The sequence below is a fragment of the Ascaphus truei genome, chromosome 1 (genome assembly GCF_040206685.1).
Source record: "Ascaphus truei isolate aAscTru1 chromosome 1, aAscTru1.hap1, whole genome shotgun sequence".
NCBI classification, from domain to species: domain Eukaryota; kingdom Metazoa; phylum Chordata; class Amphibia; order Anura; family Ascaphidae; genus Ascaphus; species Ascaphus truei.
The window spans coordinates 463,734,831-463,755,070 of NC_134483.1; the positions used below are offsets into that span (position 1 = coordinate 463,734,831).

Consider the following 20,240-nt stretch of genomic DNA (forward strand, 5'->3'; position numbering starts at 1 on the left):
CCTTGCCCTGCAGTTCCAGCACTTTTGACAGCTACTTTGGAACAGGTGTCCCTCCGTCATGCTCTGGCTCTCCTACACTTCTATTCCCCCGTCATGCCACACAGCGATACAAAGCTCTAAGTACGTCCCAGAAAAATTATCGGGGGCGGAAAAAGGGGGAGAACTGCTTTATTAAAGGCAATTGCATTGTCCTCCAGCGATTACAGCGTTTGCATGAGACCGCACAGAGATCTCACCATAGCCAAAAGGGATAATCATTCAGTTGGAGCAAATCTGGTAACGGTGTTCTTTATCATGAAAATATTAAGCACAGACTCCAGCTCAGACTCAATGGAGGCAGCCAAGTGTTTAAGCAGTTCTAGCAATGCTCAGTGAACTTGCCTGCAGCTATAGAGGAGTTCTGAAAATTGGATGGAATCTTATGATTTTCACCTTTTTGTACAAAACCCTATAAAATGGGACACCCTATTATCACATTAAAAGTAGGTATTACTTCATTTACTTTGGGATTCTGTATAGTATATATCAGTACAAATGGGTTTGAAACTTTCCTCCAATTAAGAAAAAAAATTAAAAAAAATGGAGACACAAAATTAAAACAATTTCAAACAAAACCAATGCTTTTATTAGAATGGGATGTAACACAGGAATGAGTTTCCAGGCAGTGAGCAGAGGTTTACATGCTGCACTCCCTCAGCTTCATATCTGCCTGCTTGAGAGAGATCCATGTGTTCAGAGTGCAGGACCGCAACTTGGACCACACCAAGTGGTTGCTTAACCCAAAAATCTGAGCTGCAAACTGCGCGGCTGCTTCAGGGGAGAGAACAGTGGCACATCCGAGACCTGAATACAAAAATAGATTATTATTATATCTGAATTATGGTGCTGGGGGTAGTAACCCATGTACTCAACCATGTCATGTACAGACTGACAGTAGTTCGATTTAAATGCCATGTTTAGTAAAGTTAAGACCCTTCTACCTTGCTAGCAAGGCACTGTACTTGTAGAAACAAATTGGTTCAATTTGTTGCCAAAAGATACACAGAACCAGTATACCACCTCTTAGGAGGCTTATTCAATAAGGACTAAAATGGCCAAAGACTTGAAGGGAAATTTTCAGTCAATCGCTTTGGGGATCATTGAATAGGACCCTTAAAAGTTTACGTTCCTCGGAAGAGCAACTTGTACAAATCAAAGCGCAAGATTGAATTGCAACAACTCCGATTTTGTCTCATTCACGGGATCCAGTAATTGGGACTCTTCCAATAATCACTGAGACTATGAATCCCACTTTTCTTGCACTCACTGTCTAATTTGCCATGCAATATCCTTCATGAACAGGGTTTCACTGGTCACCAAATCCCCTGCAAACTTACTTCTAAACCCTATTAGGGACTTGGCCTCATCACAATATGTTCCTTACCACTGGGCATCCTGAGGGAAGACCAGATATCCTGAGCACCCCAATCTGCAGTGAGAGGAGGGCAGTTAATAACAGGATAGGCAGTGTTTCCAGACATTACGGGTCCAAGGCCATTGCTTCTGCCAGCCACTGCAATGAAGACAGTTGGAATGCCATCTCCTGAATGGGAATACAAAAAAAAAAAAAAAAAGAAAGTGTCAGATCTATGCACAAACACCTCCAATCGTATGCTTATAGAAACACAGAAAACACACACAGAAAACACACACACTTTCCTTGTATAGAGATAGCTTGCAAGTTTTCAACCAACTGTACTTCATTACACATCCATTTTTATGGAGCATTTGGATCACCCAACTTCAAAACAGAATAATATACATATGAAGGCAAGAGGATAGTAAACCCATAGCACCAAAATTTGTTTTAAGGAGCAAGTCTTATTCATTAGTAAACATTTTAGTATTAGGATTGTGCTCTTTGGAAAATCTTTAACTAGGTAAAGCACAAATACATTTCTTGTACACACTGAAATCCATTCTTTCAATGAATTGAAGCATTCTCCCTGCAACACACTACAAAGTTTCCTGCTCATCTGCAGAGTAATGTTCACACTGCTAGACTACAACACAAAAAGTCTTGTGGGTTTAATTTCCAGCAAACTCATGGGTGATCCTGGTAAATTTGTTTCATTCCCCCTGGTTATGCCTCCTATCGCTATTACTTTCAAGTTAAAAAGCAAGCTGCAAACAAACGATGCAAGACGTAGACGTCAGCAACCATCTGGCCTGGTAGCTTTTAAATTAAGGGAGTACAGTGGAAGCGCACCTTCATACTCCGCTTTGATACGGAGGGTCTCGTCCGGGCCCTTGTGCGCAGACGTCACTCGCAGCTCACACGGGATGCCATAGTTGGCACAGGACTTCTTTATTTTTTCACAGTGCATGAGATCAGAAATGGATCCCATTAACACAACCACCCTGCCCTGGCTTCCAGAGGTCTGCAGGCACTAAGGAGGAAAGAAATACAGGGGACAAAAGGGTTTACATTTTCCATATGCTGTTGCACTGAAAATAAACCAGCAGGCAACTTCAGGGACAATATTTACTAAGCGGCCCTATTTCACCTATAGACCTTATTTTTTGCAGGAACTGCATTAGGCATTAGACAGTGAGGCATTTAAAGTGAGCTTTTTAAGTGATAAATATAGTTAGACTATAGTTTGACTAGAGGTGACTGGGGACTGGATCTACTGCTAACTCTTTTACTCAGGACAACAAATGGTTTAGCTATTCAGATCACACTATGATCCCATGCTTGCTAACCTGCATATTTCAACCCCCCACCCCTTTACAACTTATTCACTGCAGTCTCTCCCAAAACTGACTGCACAATACACTGAAACCCTGATTTGACTCTAGCATTGCAATACAGCTAAACATTTGACAAGTAACAGGCACACACCTGCTGTTTAGTCTGCACACACTCACTCTGCTCACAACAGCTCCTTGCAGCACTGCCTACCTCTGGCATCATGAACCTGCTATGTATTTTAACTTTTTTCTTTCTCCTGGCCTCATGGAGATGTTACTCCCTCTATCCACTACAAACTCCTCCTTCCTGGCCCACACCCAACATCACCATACACCCTGGACTACTCAAAAGCCTTGCACTATCTACTGAATGTTGGTGGAGAACTCTAAAAACCAGCACACCAACCACTGCTCACTCAAATGGCAAACATCACAAACCTACAACTTGCAAACAACTACCCAAATTTCTACTCATACTATTACTCTCTTTAGCAGGTGATATTGAACCTAACCCAGGTCCTCCCATTTCAGCTCTGTCCCATGCCCCTGAGAATTCCACCTTTAAATTCCAAAAAGGGCTATCTGTCGCCCATATAAACATCCGGAGCCTGCTGCCCAAACTGGACGAACTAAGGGCATGGTGCCTTATGCATAAACCCAAAGCCATCGTTCTTACAGAAACATGGCTATCCCCTAAAACCCCTGATGTAAATATCGCCATTCAGGGATACTCCATTTTTAGGAGAGATAGGTCAAAGAGAGGAGGAGGGGTGTTATTTTATATTGCCGACACCTTACAATTTACGCTGTTAAATTGCCCACCAAGCCCACCCTCTTTTGAAATTCTAGTTGGCAAAATCTGCCTCCCCTTTTCTAAGCCCATCTTGCTTGCTGGCATCTACCGCCCCACTAAAGCCCCTCTACAATCCCTGACTGATATCACCCAATTTCTTGGCTCCATTTCTTCTCTGTATGAGAAGAGTGAGCTGCTAGTTCTTGGGGATTTCAACTTCAATTGGCTTGACCCTAAAAACCACAAAATCCAGATACAACTCAAGTCACTTAACCTATCGCAACTCATTTCCCAACCCACACGGATAAACCTGAAATCGCATAACCATTCCTTGCTAGACTGGATTCTCTCCTCAAACCCCAGTAGAATCCAATCCTCTGGCATCCTTCCTGATATTTTCAGTGACCATGCAATAGTGTACTGTGTAAGGAAAATTAAAACGCCCCATTCAAGCCCTAAAGTTCTCCTCACTAGAACATTTAAAAACTTTAACCCACAACAGTTTCTGGGTGACCTTACCAACTGCCCATGGCACAGAATCGATTTAATTCCCGACCCCGATTCTGCGCTCGACTATTTCCAATCTGAGTTCTTAAAACTCTGCGATACCCATGCTCCACTACGCAAAATAAGGGTACGGGGGGCCCACCTTCCATGGGTTACACCTGACCTTATAGCACTCTACCAGTTCAGGGATGCCTTGTGGAAAAGCTGCAAAGTAACTGGCACTACCAAGGATCGCAATCACTACAGATGCATGCAGAACATGTGCACAAGGCAAACAAGGCATGCAAAAGCACAATATTACTCTGACAATCTCCACCAAAATACATCAAACCCAATTAACTTCTGGAAGGTTATCAACAATATATTCCAGCCTCCTAACCATCAACAACCAAGTAATATCACTAAGGGGGATATTACTCTGACAAACCCCACTGAAATTGCAAATGCATTCAATGATTACTTTGTGGGGTGTGCCACTAACTTATTAGCAAAACGCAGCCCAAACCACAAACCTGAATCTCATCCTGGGAGTACCCCTATAGTCCCACCCCCTCCCAACACTGCCCACAATTTTCAATTTGGCCCAGTATCTGAAGAGGAGATTATACAAGCGCTCCTCAAACTAAAACAGCCAACGTGGACCTGACTTACTACAATCTAGGTTCCTACGACTTGGTGCCCCAGCCATTGCCAAACCAATAGCGTCCATAGTCAACTCTATCCTGTCTGCGGGCCATATCCCTAAGACCTGGAAAACTGCCATCGTTGTCCCAATCTTCAAAAGTGGGGACAAAAACACTGTCTCAAACTACAGACCAATCTCACTTCTCCCAATTCTATCCAAAGTCATGGAAAAATGTGTCCACTCCCAATTAAGCGATTTCTATACCAAGACAAATTTCCCTAGCCAATTCCAATCTGGGTTTCGTCCCAAACACTACACCGTAATTCCCCTGCTAAAAGTTTGCAATGAAATCCAGTGTGGAATGGAACAGGGACAACTCACTGGTGCAGTATTCCTAGATTTTGCAAAGGCTTTTGACACAGTTGATCATGCTATCCTGCTTAACAAACTCTAGAGCTCTGGAATAGGGAAGCATGCTTTAAACTGGTTTCAGTCCTACCTATCAGGAAGATCCCAACATGTGTCCATCTCAGGCTCTAACTCCAACCCCCTGGATATCACCTGTGGTGTCCCGCAAGGCTCTGTTCTGGGGCCCCTACTCTTCTCAGTGTTCATTAATGATCTTCCCACAGCTTTTAAGGAAGCCTCAATACACATGTATGCAGATGACACAATCCTATATGCACACAGCCATAGCCTCTCTGACCTTCAACACATACTTCAGTCTGACTTTTGAGACTCGAAAACTGGATTTCCCAAAACAAAAACGGTTTTTAAACACTGACAAGACTGTAACAATGGTATTTGGGACCAAGACTAAATTTGTAAAGCTTCCAGTGACTGAGCTCCTGATTAGAACCAACGCTAACACCACCCTAACACCTGTCACTAGTTTTAAATACCTGGGCTTATGGATTGACTCCCACTTAACATTCGGGATTCACATTGATACCCTGACAACCAAGACCTATGCCAAACTAGGGGTACTTTACAGGAACAAATCCTCCCTAAGTCTCCTGGTCAGAAAGCGTATCGCACAGCAGATGCTAATGCCAATTATTGACTATGGAGACATAGTATATGGCTCGGCACCTCAAACCCACCTTAGCAAACTTGACACCCTCTACAATTCAATTTGTCGTTTTGTTCTCCAATGTAACTACAACACACATCACATGAAATGCTCAAAGAACTAGATTGGTCAACACAAGAGTCTAGGCGCAAAGTTCACCTTTCCTGTCTTGCCTTTAAATTCTTCATGGGCAAGCTACCCAGCTACCTGAACAAGCTCCTCACCCCTACCACTTGCAGCACTTATCACCTGAGATCAGACTCCAAAAGACTGTTCATGGTCCCAAGACTCAACAAAGTATCCGGACGTTCCTCCTTCTCCTACCGTGCACCCCAAAACTGGAACAACCTACCAGAGACCCTCACATCCACCACCAGTTTAAGCTCTTTCAAATCTAAGGCTGTCTCACATTTTAATCTGGTCTGTAACTGTTTCATACGCTCATAATATATATTTTCTTTAACTGTGCACGCAATGTCTTGTATATAATGTATACCCTGTTCATTTATGTATCTGTACTTGTAACCATGTATTTGTTTTACTCTGTGCCCAGGACATACTTGAAAACGAGAGGTAACTCTCAATGTATTACTTCCTGGTAAAATATTTTATAAATAAATAATTTTGAAGAAAAAAAGTAAACCAGGAAGCACACATTTCCTATACATTGCAATATTTCCTATTATGCTTGAGAGCATCTTGCTTATTGTAATGGTTCATACTCCCCAGCAAAGAGACTTCACTATGCTTCTTTGTCCTTCTTTGGAGAGCAGCTATCAACTTTGGAACTTTACCCTAGAGTCCCATTACTCCAGGACTTACCAAGTGCAGCAATATTTGCAGTACTAATTAGTCTGATGGTTATTCATTGATGGGCCTTTTTTGTATTTTAATTATTTTATTGTGCAACTTTTGTGCCCCAATGGGTTCTAAATTGAACCTATTGGCATTTATACTTCATTTTAACTTATTTTCAAAAACAGAGTATCACTTTCATTCTATGTTATTTGGTTTTGCTTACAGCTCATTCACCCGTGCAGTAAGGGATCTTCTGGAGACGGAAGGGGTCTCATGGCATAACACTGCTTATAGCTCTACTCCGTGCAATAAATGCGCTCATTTGTGGATTTACATGTTGCAGCGGCCAGGACTTGCAGAGATTGTTACCAACAGATCAGCACCATTACAAATTTCCAGCAACTAAGTGGGACATATTATAGTAATAAACAAACCCTTAAAGTGCGCTAGACACTTCTGTAAGATTGTGTTCACTACAGTAGTTGCAGTACCACGGAGTAGTTCTTTACAAGGGAGGTTGCTGCTTTAATGGTACTACCTGGTTTCTTTGCCTGCATGATTATATTACTGTGCCAGGTTTCATATTTTGTCTGTCGATTGAGAGAAAAAACACCTCTACAAACAGTGGAAATCACCAATTGAAAGTCGCGGCTTGCCAATGCCTGAGCAAAACCTGACCCAGAGTCCACTTTGAGTTTCCCACCCCTCAGTTAAGATATATGGCAATATTGCAACCGGTCCTGTAATTAACTTGTCTCTATGCCTTCCAGGTCAGAGGTCATCCAAGTGCTTCCTAACAGTTCATTTCAGTGAATTTGCATTATCGAGAATCAGATTTCATTACAAGCCCCAGCAAGTTTATAAACCTAGTGTGCCAAAAGAACCTCAAAGCTCATTCATTTAACTAAACTTGCAGATCCTAAACTAAAATGTACTTTTTTGGTCCTCCAGCTATGCTGAATTCAATGAATACATAATTGGACAAACTTGTACATATTTAGAAATCTCAAATGTTTAAACAACGTTAGCACAAAGCAAAGGTCACCAAATAGTCAGAGGTCATTTGTGTAGCTTAAGCTGGCTGTGATTCATCATCATGCTCCTTTTCATAACAAAAATAGGCTACAATTCTATGAGAAAGTTCCTTTAGTCAAAACATTATGGTCCCTAATACTCTATTGTCCCATGTATTATCCCAACCAAGGTGTACTTATTTGTATTTCAAATCCTGAGTAATTGGTTCTAAAGAGTAATGATCACAACTATTTTAGTGTAAGAACTTATCTCAGGCACACACAAAAAATAAAAAAAAATTATATAGGATTGTAAGCTCCACGGGGCAGGGACCTGTGCCGGCAAAATGTCTCTGTAAAGCGCTATGTAAAACTAGCAGCGCTATGCAAGAACATGCTATTATCTCTATGCTCAACCAGGCTTTTAAATCTAATTTTCTTGCTAGGCATCACGTTGTCTTTCTGAAATCTAAGAGGGCAGTCAAAGATAGTGACGATAAGCAATAAAAAGGGCAGTGCGAGGAGACCGTGGAAGAAAATCAAGAATGTTCCATGTAGTCAAAGTATTCTAAGATGAATAATGTAAATAAATATTTTATAAAAATAAACTATTGCAAACCATGGAAACTATTTAATAGGCATTCAAGAAAACATGGTGTTTATCAGAGTTTGGTTGTGTGATAAGACGGGGTCAACAGGGATCCCTAATAAAGGACAAGTCCAACCTGTTGCCCCCTCAGTCAACACCCAGCATTAATGTTCCCCACTGTACATCTTGTATACCCTCTCTTGCCATCTTACCACATACTGTATTATATTGGGATGTATTTCGTTGTGGACCCTGTGCATTGTGCTTCAGTATAGCGACTTGGGTTTAGTTCTGCCAGTGGCTTCTTTATCCAGTTGTACTATAAAATACAATTTCGTAACCACCGGAGGGCTTGTGATAGGTTGCTACTGTCACCTGGTGACAATGTCTCATCACAGTCCCTCTGCTGTCATAAGGCGTGTGCCACTGTCCAGGACTGTCTACCTCTGCCTTTGATTGGCCAACTACCAGCAATTCTCACTGGTCAGCAGGGGAGCCCTCTGATTGGCTCCTGGCTTGGAGGCCAGACTCAGATTGGACAAATCACAATCCACAACGCAATTAGTTACTTCTGTAAATCCCCTTTATTTGCACATCAAATTACTACTTGCTACAACTAGCCCAGCCTGAGATCGTATGCTTCAGACTTGCCTGGAGGAAAGCAAGCTTCACACTATTGCAACCAAGGACTACTTCTGAGCCCACCATCTTACCACGGCCAGCCTCCCTGTAAATTTTAGGCTTTATTTTACGGTTGCTCGTCTTTCTGCTAATCCCTTGTGTGTACCGTACCTTTGCCTATTAAACCCATTTGCTTAACGCTCCTGCCTGGCTGATTAGCACACATGCTCTGGGACTACCCACTGCTTTTATTTATTTATTTTTATTTATTGTTTTTCTTCTCTGTGCGTACTCTGGGAGCCTCATCACCCTCAGAGCGCTGTGTATTTTGTTGGACAGTGCGCTCTGGACACTGTAGTATCTGCTTTAGTAGCATGCCTCAACTTCCTCAGAGGAAGACTGTATGTCATGGACTCTTGGGACTGGTAATATATTCTTTTTGCACCAGGTATCTGCTTTGTTGTGTTCCCTAGAGAGAATACTGTATATTCCTGCAGTGGTCACAGCCCTAAAGACAATGTATGGCTCCCGTTAACAGGTGGAGCACCCGCTGGATAAGAGCAAGCACAAACTAAGGAGTTCTGGGCATTGCTCTTGGGTCGCCGGTCCCCGGGTGGTGGAACACTATTTTTAGGTTCGGTTGTTTTGGGCATTAGAAGTAGCTGGTGCCCCTGGCGCCAACAGGTCAAGTCCTATCAAAGGCTTGGTTTCTCCGTGACCTAGATAGCGTGCCGGAGGAACACGGCTTTGTGTCATGGACAGGTCTGAGGTTACAAGAGAACTTCTGTTTTTACTTTGAACAGGCCTTGGAGTTACAAAGTTACAAACATGGAAATAATCAATATCCCTTGGCAGGAAACACCACTTTAGCTAATTTGTCAGAAGCTGACTCCCATTAAGAACATAATGTCCTCTGTGTGCATGGAGTACAGTTAAAGCGTACCCTGCACTTTTGGCAAAGATATATTTCAAACCATGTGCTATTCTCTTTAGTAACAGAATACATTTCAACTATGCAATCTAACAGATTTCTTGTGTAATGGGAACAGTTTGTGCAGCAAGAGTTAAGTGAGCTGTCCTAAAGAAAAAGGTCTCACAGCACTGGAGCAACACCGGCTTCTTACCTCCACTCTGTCTGCAACCCACTCAAAGTTTCTTTTCACCATTTGCATTGCCTCGGGAGTTATCTCTTTAAGGTCACGATACGTCTGGGTGAAAGGAATACAAATTAGATAAATTAATCTCAAATACTACACAGCACCATAAAGTACAAGGGCAAAGTTACAGGTTTTGGAGACGTTCCACCACCCCTGCCATGCCCTTCGGTCACTATTTCAAGCCTCACCGCCTATTGCTTAAGTAGGCAATGCAATGTCTCAGTCATACCCCCATGGAAAGTACCACGGTTGTCACTAGCTACTCTAGGTTCTGTGTCATTAGGAACAGCACAAGTCTCCTCACTGTTGTAAAGTCATGTGGATAAGGGAACAGGGTTTTAAAAAAGGAGATGGAGAAAAGCTTTATGAAATACAAAATCAGCTCCAGGTGGATGCTCGCTCAATCTGAAACGTTAAGGTTTCCCATGTTATTGCGTCAACGTCCAACGCTGGCAATAAGGGTTTTCTTTGCAAGCATTTAAATAAAGGTGTCAATTCCCGCCAGAGGCGCAGGGGGAAATTAAGCTTCTGTGCTTAGAGGCATCTTGTGCAAATATTCACCTCGTCGCAAATTCAAAGCATTACAAGGATTAAAAACTAGACAAGCTGCTTGCTCAACTAGAATCATCCACAATAGGTTTGTAGCTTTACACGATTAAATAAAAAAAGAATCTTGTTAGTCAGAAAAAAAAATTGTATTTCCTCACCCAAGCAAATAGAGGCACACATGTTTTAGGATTGATAGGCATCTGTGTAAACAGATGCCGGGTGTTTCAATAAAATCAACGAGGAGACAACCCACCTGTTTGGAAAGCACCTCAAAACTCACCACGGTCAACATTTGAGTACACAATTATATGTAGTTTATTTACAATCATACATAGCAAAACTACTTACATAGAACACATTACCACAGTGAATGGATTGAATGAAAATATTAATGACATATCCTGGTCACTTATTGTAGCTATATAGTTTTACAGCTGAACACAGGACTTACTTGCTTATCCTTCTGCTGGGTTTTGTCCCCTGAAGGCCACAGGCGCCAAGAGTCATTGTCAATGACATCAGCAAGGACGATCTCTTTTTTGGTCACATCAACACCAAACTCAATCTGATGTAAAAAAAAAATTAAAAAAGTATAGTATTAGTATTACCGTTTTATAGTATTCTTTGTATCCATATAGATTTGTGGTAAACGTGTATTTTTCTATTTGGAATATATGTACAATCTGTAACGGCAACTTGCATCCAGATGAGGATTCACAGATTAGGACAGATTTTTCCAATGAGCACAGGTATAAAACACTTCAGTGTCAGTCTGCACATCACCCTCCAAGAGTAGGTGAATGTACAAGGCTGACAAAGAAATATAAGCAAGTGTTATTATATTCACAGCAGGGAATTTGGGCACCCACAGTTTACCTCTATTGTAAGGTAACTATGATACTGGGTTTAGCCACCTTTTAATTGCACTACTCACAATAAGCATGTGCTTTATTTAACCCTTTCAGGGCTCACAGTTTTCACTAGTCCATGGGACAATAATTACATATATTCAGCGTAGGTGTAGGTGCCTGCAAATTTGGTTATGCCGTGACGTTGGCTACAGGCTTATAACGCTTTGGCCAAAGGTTTAACGAAATAACCCTCATTCCTGAGATCACTTATTTTAGCCTAATTGGTAGGAGCGCAGGAATCGTTTTGTTTTTCTATATGCAAGGCCTATCTTTTTACCAGCAGCAAACTTCTAAAGGGAGGAGCGCGGTCTTCCACAGATTAGGACAACGGTTACCTAGACTTTTCTAGAGATGCAAATTATTACCGTCAGTGACCATGTGAATCCTACCACCAGAGACCAGCATTTCCCAGTTCTGCAGATTAAAAGTCACAACAATGCCAAATCGGTGGCCAATGAGCAACACAAAGCTTCATTATATTTTACCCCTACTTATTCATCTTGCCCGTAACAATGCAGAGTGCAGCAAGATTTGTCGTGCCAGAAAATCAGATGAACTGAAAGCCTTCCACAGTACTGCCAACACCGTCTAGGACATTTAGCCGCAACCATTTTGCCATGATCAAATGGCTACTGGTGCTTACAGTAGCTGTGGCTTTTTCTGCCACCGGAAGCTTCCGTCAGCCACTAAGGTAAGTTAACCAACTACCCTAAAACCTCTTACTATAACCGATAAAACCCCTAAATCAGCCCCCTATCCTAAACACTAAAACCCATTAAAAATTAACCCCTTACCGTAACCAGTAATAAAACCGTCCGGCGACAGGGATTCTAGCAGCGAACTGGGTGAGGTGGAGGGTCCTCCTGCAGCAAAGTGGCCATTTGGTGAGCAAAATGGCTGCGATCAAATGTTCCATTCTGCTGCCAAATTGACTCCATATTTGGACATTTCAACCCAGTCCTTGCTTTCCAAATCATTGTGTTTTGAGTTCACAGTACGCCTACATTTGTGACTGGTGACATAGAAAGCCACATTTGGAATACAAGGTCACGATGACCGACTTATATTTCCAATACTGCCCCTGGTGTTCGGGCCACTCTTTATTTTTGAGCGATGACCTGGCTTCTAACTAGTTTAGCAATAAGTCCTAATAACATAAATATATTAAAGTACAACTCAATACATACCTTCATATCTACCAATGTGCAGTCCTGAGTCAACCAAGCCTTCTCCAGAATCTCAAAGATGGCCACCGTGGAGTGGTTCATGATATCCACCTCAGTCTGACCAACCACAAGTCCAGCACCGGTGAGCTTTGTGGCTATCAATTGCTCCTCAGACCACTGAGGATCATTATTGGCATCATCCTGAAAAAGAGGAATGAACAATTACACACACTGCAAGTGCAGCTCACAATGAAAATGGTGCAAAAAAAAAAAAAAAAAAAAAGAGACGACGTGATCTCCATAAATCCGCTTTGTATGTTGGAGTAGGTTTGAGTTGGGGTTAAAGAAAATATAAAAGGGCGATGACACGCCTGGGGAAACCGATTCCACATAACAGACACACAAATTCATTTTTAAATTAAATGGCAGCTATATGCCTTTTCGATTATTAAGGTTATCCTTAATCTTGAATAAACAGGGGTATTTTATTGTTCCCACTTTTAGCGATTGGGTAACTGAGACCGCACATGGGGCATATTTAAAAAACAAAAAAACAAAAAGGATCCTCTAACTTTTTCCCCTGCCGGCGGTCCCGACCTTTGCACCCCCCCTCATGCGTCATGACGCCACGTTGCTATAGCAACGTGACGTCATTTGACGCCACGTTGCCATGGCGACGCGTGTGCGAAGCCGCCAGAGCCGAAGTAAATTGGATTTACAGAGGCCCTGCAGATCCCCGGCTCTTAATTTAAGTGCCTTAGGGAAGCGCGTGGGGCCCCTAAACCCCGCCCCCCGTCTCGCGCACCGCTGCTCTAGTGTTATGTAACCCTTTGAGTGCAATGGCCACTAAGGCACAGGGGGGTCACTTGACCGTGGCGACCCATTTTGCTGGAAATGGAAGTTGAGGCCTTCCCTGTTTCCTCACTGGGCACATTGTGTCCTACGGTCCCTATGAAAGCAGGACACGATCTAAGTGTCAAAAAAAATAAACCTGTTGTGCACAACGTGGTGACTACATCCTGAGGCACCCAAAGGGTTAATGTCCTACATGTTCTTCCATCAATGCTTCTAGCAGACGTTTCTTTAGCAATGCTTAATGTCAAAGTCAGTGGCATCACTGGCGCTAACCATTACCAGGTCACATTTTCTCTGTAAGATCTCTGCCGCTTTGTGCCTTCCTAACCCTGCACATAATAATGGGGAAGAGGTCACACCAAGCAGCCAATTCATTGTATCTCTGTTACAAGATTGTGAAACCAGTGGGCGCGCTGGTTTTTTTAAACAAAATCATGAACAGCTACGCTTCGCCTATAATAGAAAAAGCATGAACAGCATGAGGGGCGTTCTGCCTGCTTTTAAGCTGTGTAGTTTTGGCTGGGCTCATTTCTTTCTTAAAAATCAAGCATTGCATAAGCAGCTTTATTATAAATCAGAATACAAATCTTATTAATCTCAGCATTTTGAAAGTACATTAAGCCAGCGGTGTGCAAAGTGGGGGGCACGAGATTAACTGCGGGGGCGCAGGGTTTACAGAGGCCCTTTGCGCTTCCCGAAGGCATTTAAATTAATGCCAGGGGAGCTGCAAGGCCTCCGTCAACTTCTTATCTTGATTGACAGCTCCTGGCGACGCGTCGCCATGGCAACGCAGTGTTAAACACCGCGGGGTCATGCGACGTCGCACTGCTATGCCAACGTGATGTCATGGCGCAGGGACGTCGGAGTCAAGGTAAGTGGGGGAGGCGCACAAGGGGGGGGGGGGGGACAGTCAGCAGGGGGCGCAGGGGGAAAAGATTGCACTCCCCTGCACTAAGCCACACGTCCTGTGATTGGGGCAGAACAGCAATATAAAAAAAAGGTCTCTCTTGTATAGCGCTTATAGTATACACAGCGCTGTACATTGAGTTTTTGCAGGCACAAGTGCCTGCCCCATAGAGATCTATATTTTGTGTGTGCCGGAGGCACAGGGAGATGGTGACTTTCCCAGGCTCCCCTGCTTTAAACTGTGTCCTTGTCAGTCCGTGCTTTCCCTCGACGATCCTCTCCCTCGGGACTTTGTGCTTAAAGTGCTGCAAGCTCATTGTAACCAACACAATTGAATCATGTATCATTGCTACATACCCAGCCTCCCTCAGACTTTCCATAGCATGCATCTTGTAGGAAGAGTTACCTTAAAAAACATTTCAACTTTGGGAGGATAAAATTTGTAGCCTTCCTTGACTCCAGGATTTCTCTTCAGGAAGGAGCCAGTGGCGATTCTCCTGCACACCCACTCAATGGGGATCATTTCACAATGGGTAGCAATGAAGCCAGTTTTACTGCACTTTCTGACAAAGGCAGTCTTGATACCTGGTGAAAGTGTGTGATAGATTAAATAAATGAGTGTATACTCCTCAAACAGCAGCTGTGCAGCCCCTTCCGAATGCAGTGTGTAAAAACATAATTAAGGACTTCCCAAAGTCCAGTCCTGCACAGGAAAAAATGTAATGAACAGTGATATTTAAAGCGGCAATACTACTTTCCAAGTGTGTTCTTTTATTATTTTTATATGTCAAGCATGTGACAATGTATAATGCTACATTCTTACCTAAGCTGCCAATCGTTTGGTGCTCCTGTTATAAATCTGTCAAAAATCTGATTTGTGTGACTCACATAATGGCTGCTTCAGTCAGTGTAACTCGGCAGCTGCAATGTACCCTTATATTACCAAGGAAACATTTCTATTGTTACAGTTTGCAGCTCAAACTGCTGGGAATATTGGCAGCAAATGATCAAACAGGTAAGTGTTGCAAATATCTTGTACTGCTGGGGAGGTGGGTTAAAACCTACTATAGAAATCAAAGGATGCTTTAAGACTCATTAAAAATTGCATTAAGAGTTGAACAAAAACAAAGTCACTATTATCCAATACTACAAAACAGATAAAAATCTTATTTTTTATTTTTTGCGGCTTTAATTGGATAAAACCAATTGCAACCTTAAAATATACTATTCTGTATTTATTTTTCTACGGCTGAGTTTCTGTATTGAGGTTGGGCAGACCATGGCAATCTTGTTGGCTCCACCCTGATAAGGTAATCAGATTTATGAATGCAACCTGACAAATCAGGGTAGGAAAAGACCAACATGTTCGCAGTAAAACCCACGCTAAACGTAATCACGTGTACAAACATTTCCAGGATTAGATTTAAAAAAAAAAAAAAAACCATGACAATATAAATACATATTAAAATGCTTTCCTTAGAACTCAATGAGGGGCATATTTACCAAGCAGTGTTTCTGACCATTTAATATCTTTAGCCGTCAAAGGGGGAGTAACATTATGCAACAATACGTCCCTCATCCCTCTGGCAACAAAAGCATAAAAAGAGTCATTGAAGAGTTATTTTAAACCAGATATTATTAAAGCATTGGGTTTTTTTTTAAACCGAATCAGGAAGGCAGCCTTTATTTAATGGTCACGGATGTTTGATATAGATATAGAATAAAAAAAAAATGGCTTGTGGTCCCAGCACTGGGCCCTTTGAGATCTGAGCAGTGTCATAAGTTTAGATTTTTGGAAACAGGTGACTAGTCCCATTCTTACCAGCTTCCTGCAGCAGTTTGAAGATGCAGCTGGTGGTCTTATTAGAGATGAAGGCTTTGCCCTCCATGTGATCCTTCCTGGCTGCGTTGCCGGCCGTTATCTGGTCCTTGGACTGCATCAGCACACAGCCAGGCAGCTCGGGCAACTCGTACACCTCTTTAGTTTTACCCTCATTCAGCTTCTTGCCAAGCTTCATCTCTGCAGAAAACAAGAAACCTTCATCAGAATACAAATATTTATATTTTAGTCTATATATTTTAATAGATATTTGTAGACCAATATCTTCAGGAAATTAACAATGTTGGTCATTTTAAAAAGGCTCTGAAAGGGGAGGGGGAGGGAGTCACATGGCCACAGAGAAAAAAAAAAAGCAGCACATATTTACATGATTGTTTTTCTGATAACGTATTTGGTCCCCATCCTGCTTACAAAAGCAAAACTATTACAGAACCAATGTTGGAACAGTCATGTACAGACACATCTGAGAATTGGGGTGAGATGTAAGAATTTCTATTGTAAAATTGGGTATAGAAGAACAAAACAAACCCAGCTAATGGGGATTAAGCCTCACGGATCTTTCAAATTCAATATATTTCAAGGAGTCACATGTCAACGTGACCTAGTTAACAGGAGCGGAAGTCTTTAAACCCAGTACCATTTCTGTGAGAGACTGAACAAATTAATTTCCTCAACAAAGAATGGTCTGTATTCTGCTTTGGCACAGATTTAACTACGGCTGCACATTCCTCTACATACCATCTGTTCAATACTGTATAATAGAATTACTATTTATATCCATTTCATTTGTTTGACTGACCCAACGCATGAGAACACAGCTGAGGCATCTTGGTGTCAATTGTCTACTTATTATAACATGTTGAATACTGTCAAATAAAGTAAAACACGTGTATCCTTATGTGCACTTTTCTTGTATAGTAGAATTAATTAGCAGACATTTAATTAATACAGGTAATTCACAATCAAATACTTGCATATAGTAATATTATTTGATGCGGAAAATACAGGTCTACATGTCAGCCTTTGGGTTAATGTAATAAGGGGGGAGACAATGGTGTAACATAATAGATTGCGAGTAGATTGATTTAATTGAAGAAATGTAAAACAAATTATGGCCATGTCGTCTGAAGCAGTTCTTATCAGAGGTTGTGGCCCAACTGATTTTGTAATAAATCAAGATAGAAATGTTGTCCTTATGTATTAGTATAACAGAACTACAATGTTGCACGTGGTTTCACTAGAAGTGTATAGCAAAGAAGGAAGCGATTCACGTCAGTAGTAAAAACAAAACAAAAAAAAACACCCTTTAACTACCGGATAGACCAGCAGCGCATAACGATGACAGTGACGTGTTAATTGCATGGGGCTGGAACGTGTGCTGCTGCACAATCCCCTCTGGGATTTACATTATGGTGCTGTATGCAGAACCCTCACCCGTGTGTTATTTTCCTGCATTGCTGAGCAGGCGGCCTACACGAAGACGGGCGCGAGTTTTACAACATATACAGCACAACGCAGACACCCCCCAATCCCATGCCATCTCCAACACTGCCCAGCTTCTTCCTGTCAGCACCGCCTTACGTGCAGCACGTGTTCAATCACAGCCTGTCCAGATTCAGCTAAACCCTATGCGACGACTGATAGAAAAAGATACGAACAGAACGAAACCAACCTGTGCTGGGCTCCATCTCGCTGACACCGCTGTGATCCTACATGAAAAGGTGCATGAAAAACACAGGTTATTGATCAGATGCATATATACACACTTATCCCACCCCTGAGTATTTAATCCGGATTAGATCCCCGATCCCCACGCAGTTTGATCATACAGGATGGCTCCCAGGGCAATAAGAGTCCCAGATTGAGGGGACCCCACGTACCAGCAACACCACGTGCAGGTATCACTGGGCTCCAGACCAACCTCTTCAAAACAAGAAGAAAGAGACGTAACGGCGGGGAAACATTCCAAAAAGGAAGACCATCCAGCCACGCCCATCGGCAGCCGACCAATCACAGCGGCTCCGACCCAGTCGTGATTTGCATACAGATCAGTTCCGTAACTCTGTAGCTGCTGGAGCATTTTACAGCATGTTGTAGATAGAATGACACAGTTCTCCCCCTCCCGCCAGAACTGGGGCACAAATGATGCAAACAATAGCATCTGATTTATCAATGAAAAACATTCCAGTTGAAAACAGTGTATTCTTCTCTTATTTGGTAATAACTATTTTCCCCAGCAGTTTTGCACCTAGAAGACTATTTTTTTAACATAACGCCCACAATTTGCCTTGATATTTTAGTTAAATTAACCCATGTAATAAAAAATGTCTAGCAAAATAAAATAAGCCCCCCCCCCCTAGGTATATTTATGGGGTAGTGTAAACATATCCAAAACACAGACACACCCTACAGAGGATTCTTTTAAACATGTATCACTGTATATATTTCACTGAGTCAGATTATTATTTTTGATGTAATAACATTTTATTATTTTTGTTTTTAACTGAATATACCGATCTTATAGCCTTTAAGGCAACAATAGCACACTTGTTTTGCTAGGACAATTTTGTCCTACATCTGTAAAAATAATATAATATTGAGCACAATAAGAGGAATCTTTTTTTATCCCTTTGGATAATTTTTGTGTGAAAACTAGATGTAGAAACAGAATCAGTTTTGTCGGAAAAAACAAACAAAACAATTTTTGTACACTTATAACCCTAAAGGCCACAAAGTGTATATGTGAGAGTATGAATAGAGAGGTACATATGTGCCCTAGAGTGTATGTGAGAATATATACATAGAGGAACATATGTGTGCCCCCAGAGTGTATGTGAGAGTATATACATACAGTGGTGTGAAAAAGAAAGTACACTCTCTTTGAATTCCATGGTTTTACATATCAGGACATAATAACAATCATCTGTTCCTTAGCAGGTCTAAAAATTAGGTAAATACAACCTCAGATGAATAACAACACATGACATATTACACCGTCTCATGATTTATTTAACAAAAATAAAGCCAAAATGGAGAAGCCATGTGTGAAAAACTAAGTACACCCTTACTGCTTCCATAGGAATTAAGATGCTAGGTAGCAGACAGGTGCTGCTAATCAAATGTCCTTGATTAATTGATCATCAGCAAGTGTGACCACCTCTATAAAAGCCAAAGTTTTAGCAGTTTGCTGGTCTGGAGCATTCAGGTGTGTAACACAATGCCAAGGAGGAAAGACATCAGCAATGATCTTAGAGAAGCAATTGTTGCTGCCCATCAATCTGGGAAGGGTTATACTGTAAGGCCATTTCCAAACAATTTAAAGTCCATCATTCTACAGTGAGAAAGATTATTCAAAAGTGGAAAACATTCAAGACAATTGCCAATCTTCCCAGGAGTGGACGTCCCAGCAAATTCACCCCAAGGTCAGACCATGCAATGCTCAGAGAAATTGCAAAAAAAAAAACAGAGTTACATCTCAGACTCTACAGGCCTCAGTTAGCATGTTAAATGTTAAAGTTCATGACAGTACAATTAGAAAAAGACTGAACAAGTATGGTTTGTTTGGAAGGGTTGCTAGGAAAAAGCCTCTTATCTCTAAAAAGAACATGGCAGCACGGCTTAGGTTTGCAAAGTTGCATCTGAGCAAACCACAAGACTTCTGGAACAATGTCCTTTGGACAGACAAGACCAAAGTGGAGATGTTTGGCTACAATGCACAGCGCCACGTTTGGCGAAAACCAAACACAGCGTATCAGCACAAACACCTCTTACCAACTGTCAAGTACGGTGGTGGAGGGGTGATGATTTGGGCTTGTTTTGCAGCCACAGGACCTGGGAACCTTGCAGTCATTGAGTCGCAAAAACACAGATAAATGATCGCAAAAGGATCACAAGCCCCTAATAGCTGCACTCAAAATAGGTCACACTAGGAGTGGTAGTGTAGACATATTGAAAGCTAATAATAGCCTAACCCATAGGTAGGGTCGACCGCTAAGGTCACACAAGAGTGCACAAAAATAATAAAGTTTTATTAAACCAATTAAAACCCGACGAAAAACACTTATAAAATAAATTCATAAAATCCCCCATACGTGGGTGGAGGCAG

At 41.9% G+C, this 20,240-nt stretch overlaps 1 protein-coding gene across 9 annotated transcripts in view; it reads right to left on the reverse strand.

Moving 5' to 3' along the window:
- Positions 1-602: 602 nt before the first annotated feature.
- The window catches only part of PAICS (phosphoribosylaminoimidazole carboxylase and phosphoribosylaminoimidazolesuccinocarboxamide synthase), an 86,599-nt gene continuing 66,961 nt past the window's right edge, over positions 603-20,240 (reverse strand). For 6 of the 9 annotated variants that reach the window (XM_075566083.1, XM_075566074.1, XM_075566093.1 and 3 more), the window contains 9 exons: positions 17,808-17,844; positions 16,118-16,315; positions 14,702-14,880; positions 12,556-12,735; positions 10,909-11,022; positions 9,876-9,959; positions 2,249-2,429; positions 1,424-1,582; positions 603-843 (listed from right to left, as the gene is read on the reverse strand). In XM_075566083.1, the coding sequence (XP_075422198.1) occupies positions 677-843; positions 1,424-1,582; positions 2,249-2,429; positions 9,876-9,959; positions 10,909-11,022; positions 12,556-12,735; positions 14,702-14,880; positions 16,118-16,315; positions 17,808-17,844 (1,299 nt within the window). In that variant the 3' untranslated portion in view covers positions 603-676. Of the gene's footprint in view, positions 844-1,423; positions 1,583-2,248; positions 2,430-9,875; positions 9,960-10,908; positions 11,023-12,555; positions 12,736-14,701; positions 14,881-16,117; positions 16,316-17,569; positions 17,684-17,807; positions 17,845-18,015; positions 18,231-20,240 lie in introns of those variants that run through there. The other 3 variants (XM_075566114.1, XM_075566123.1, XM_075566131.1) reach the window with 3 other exon arrangements.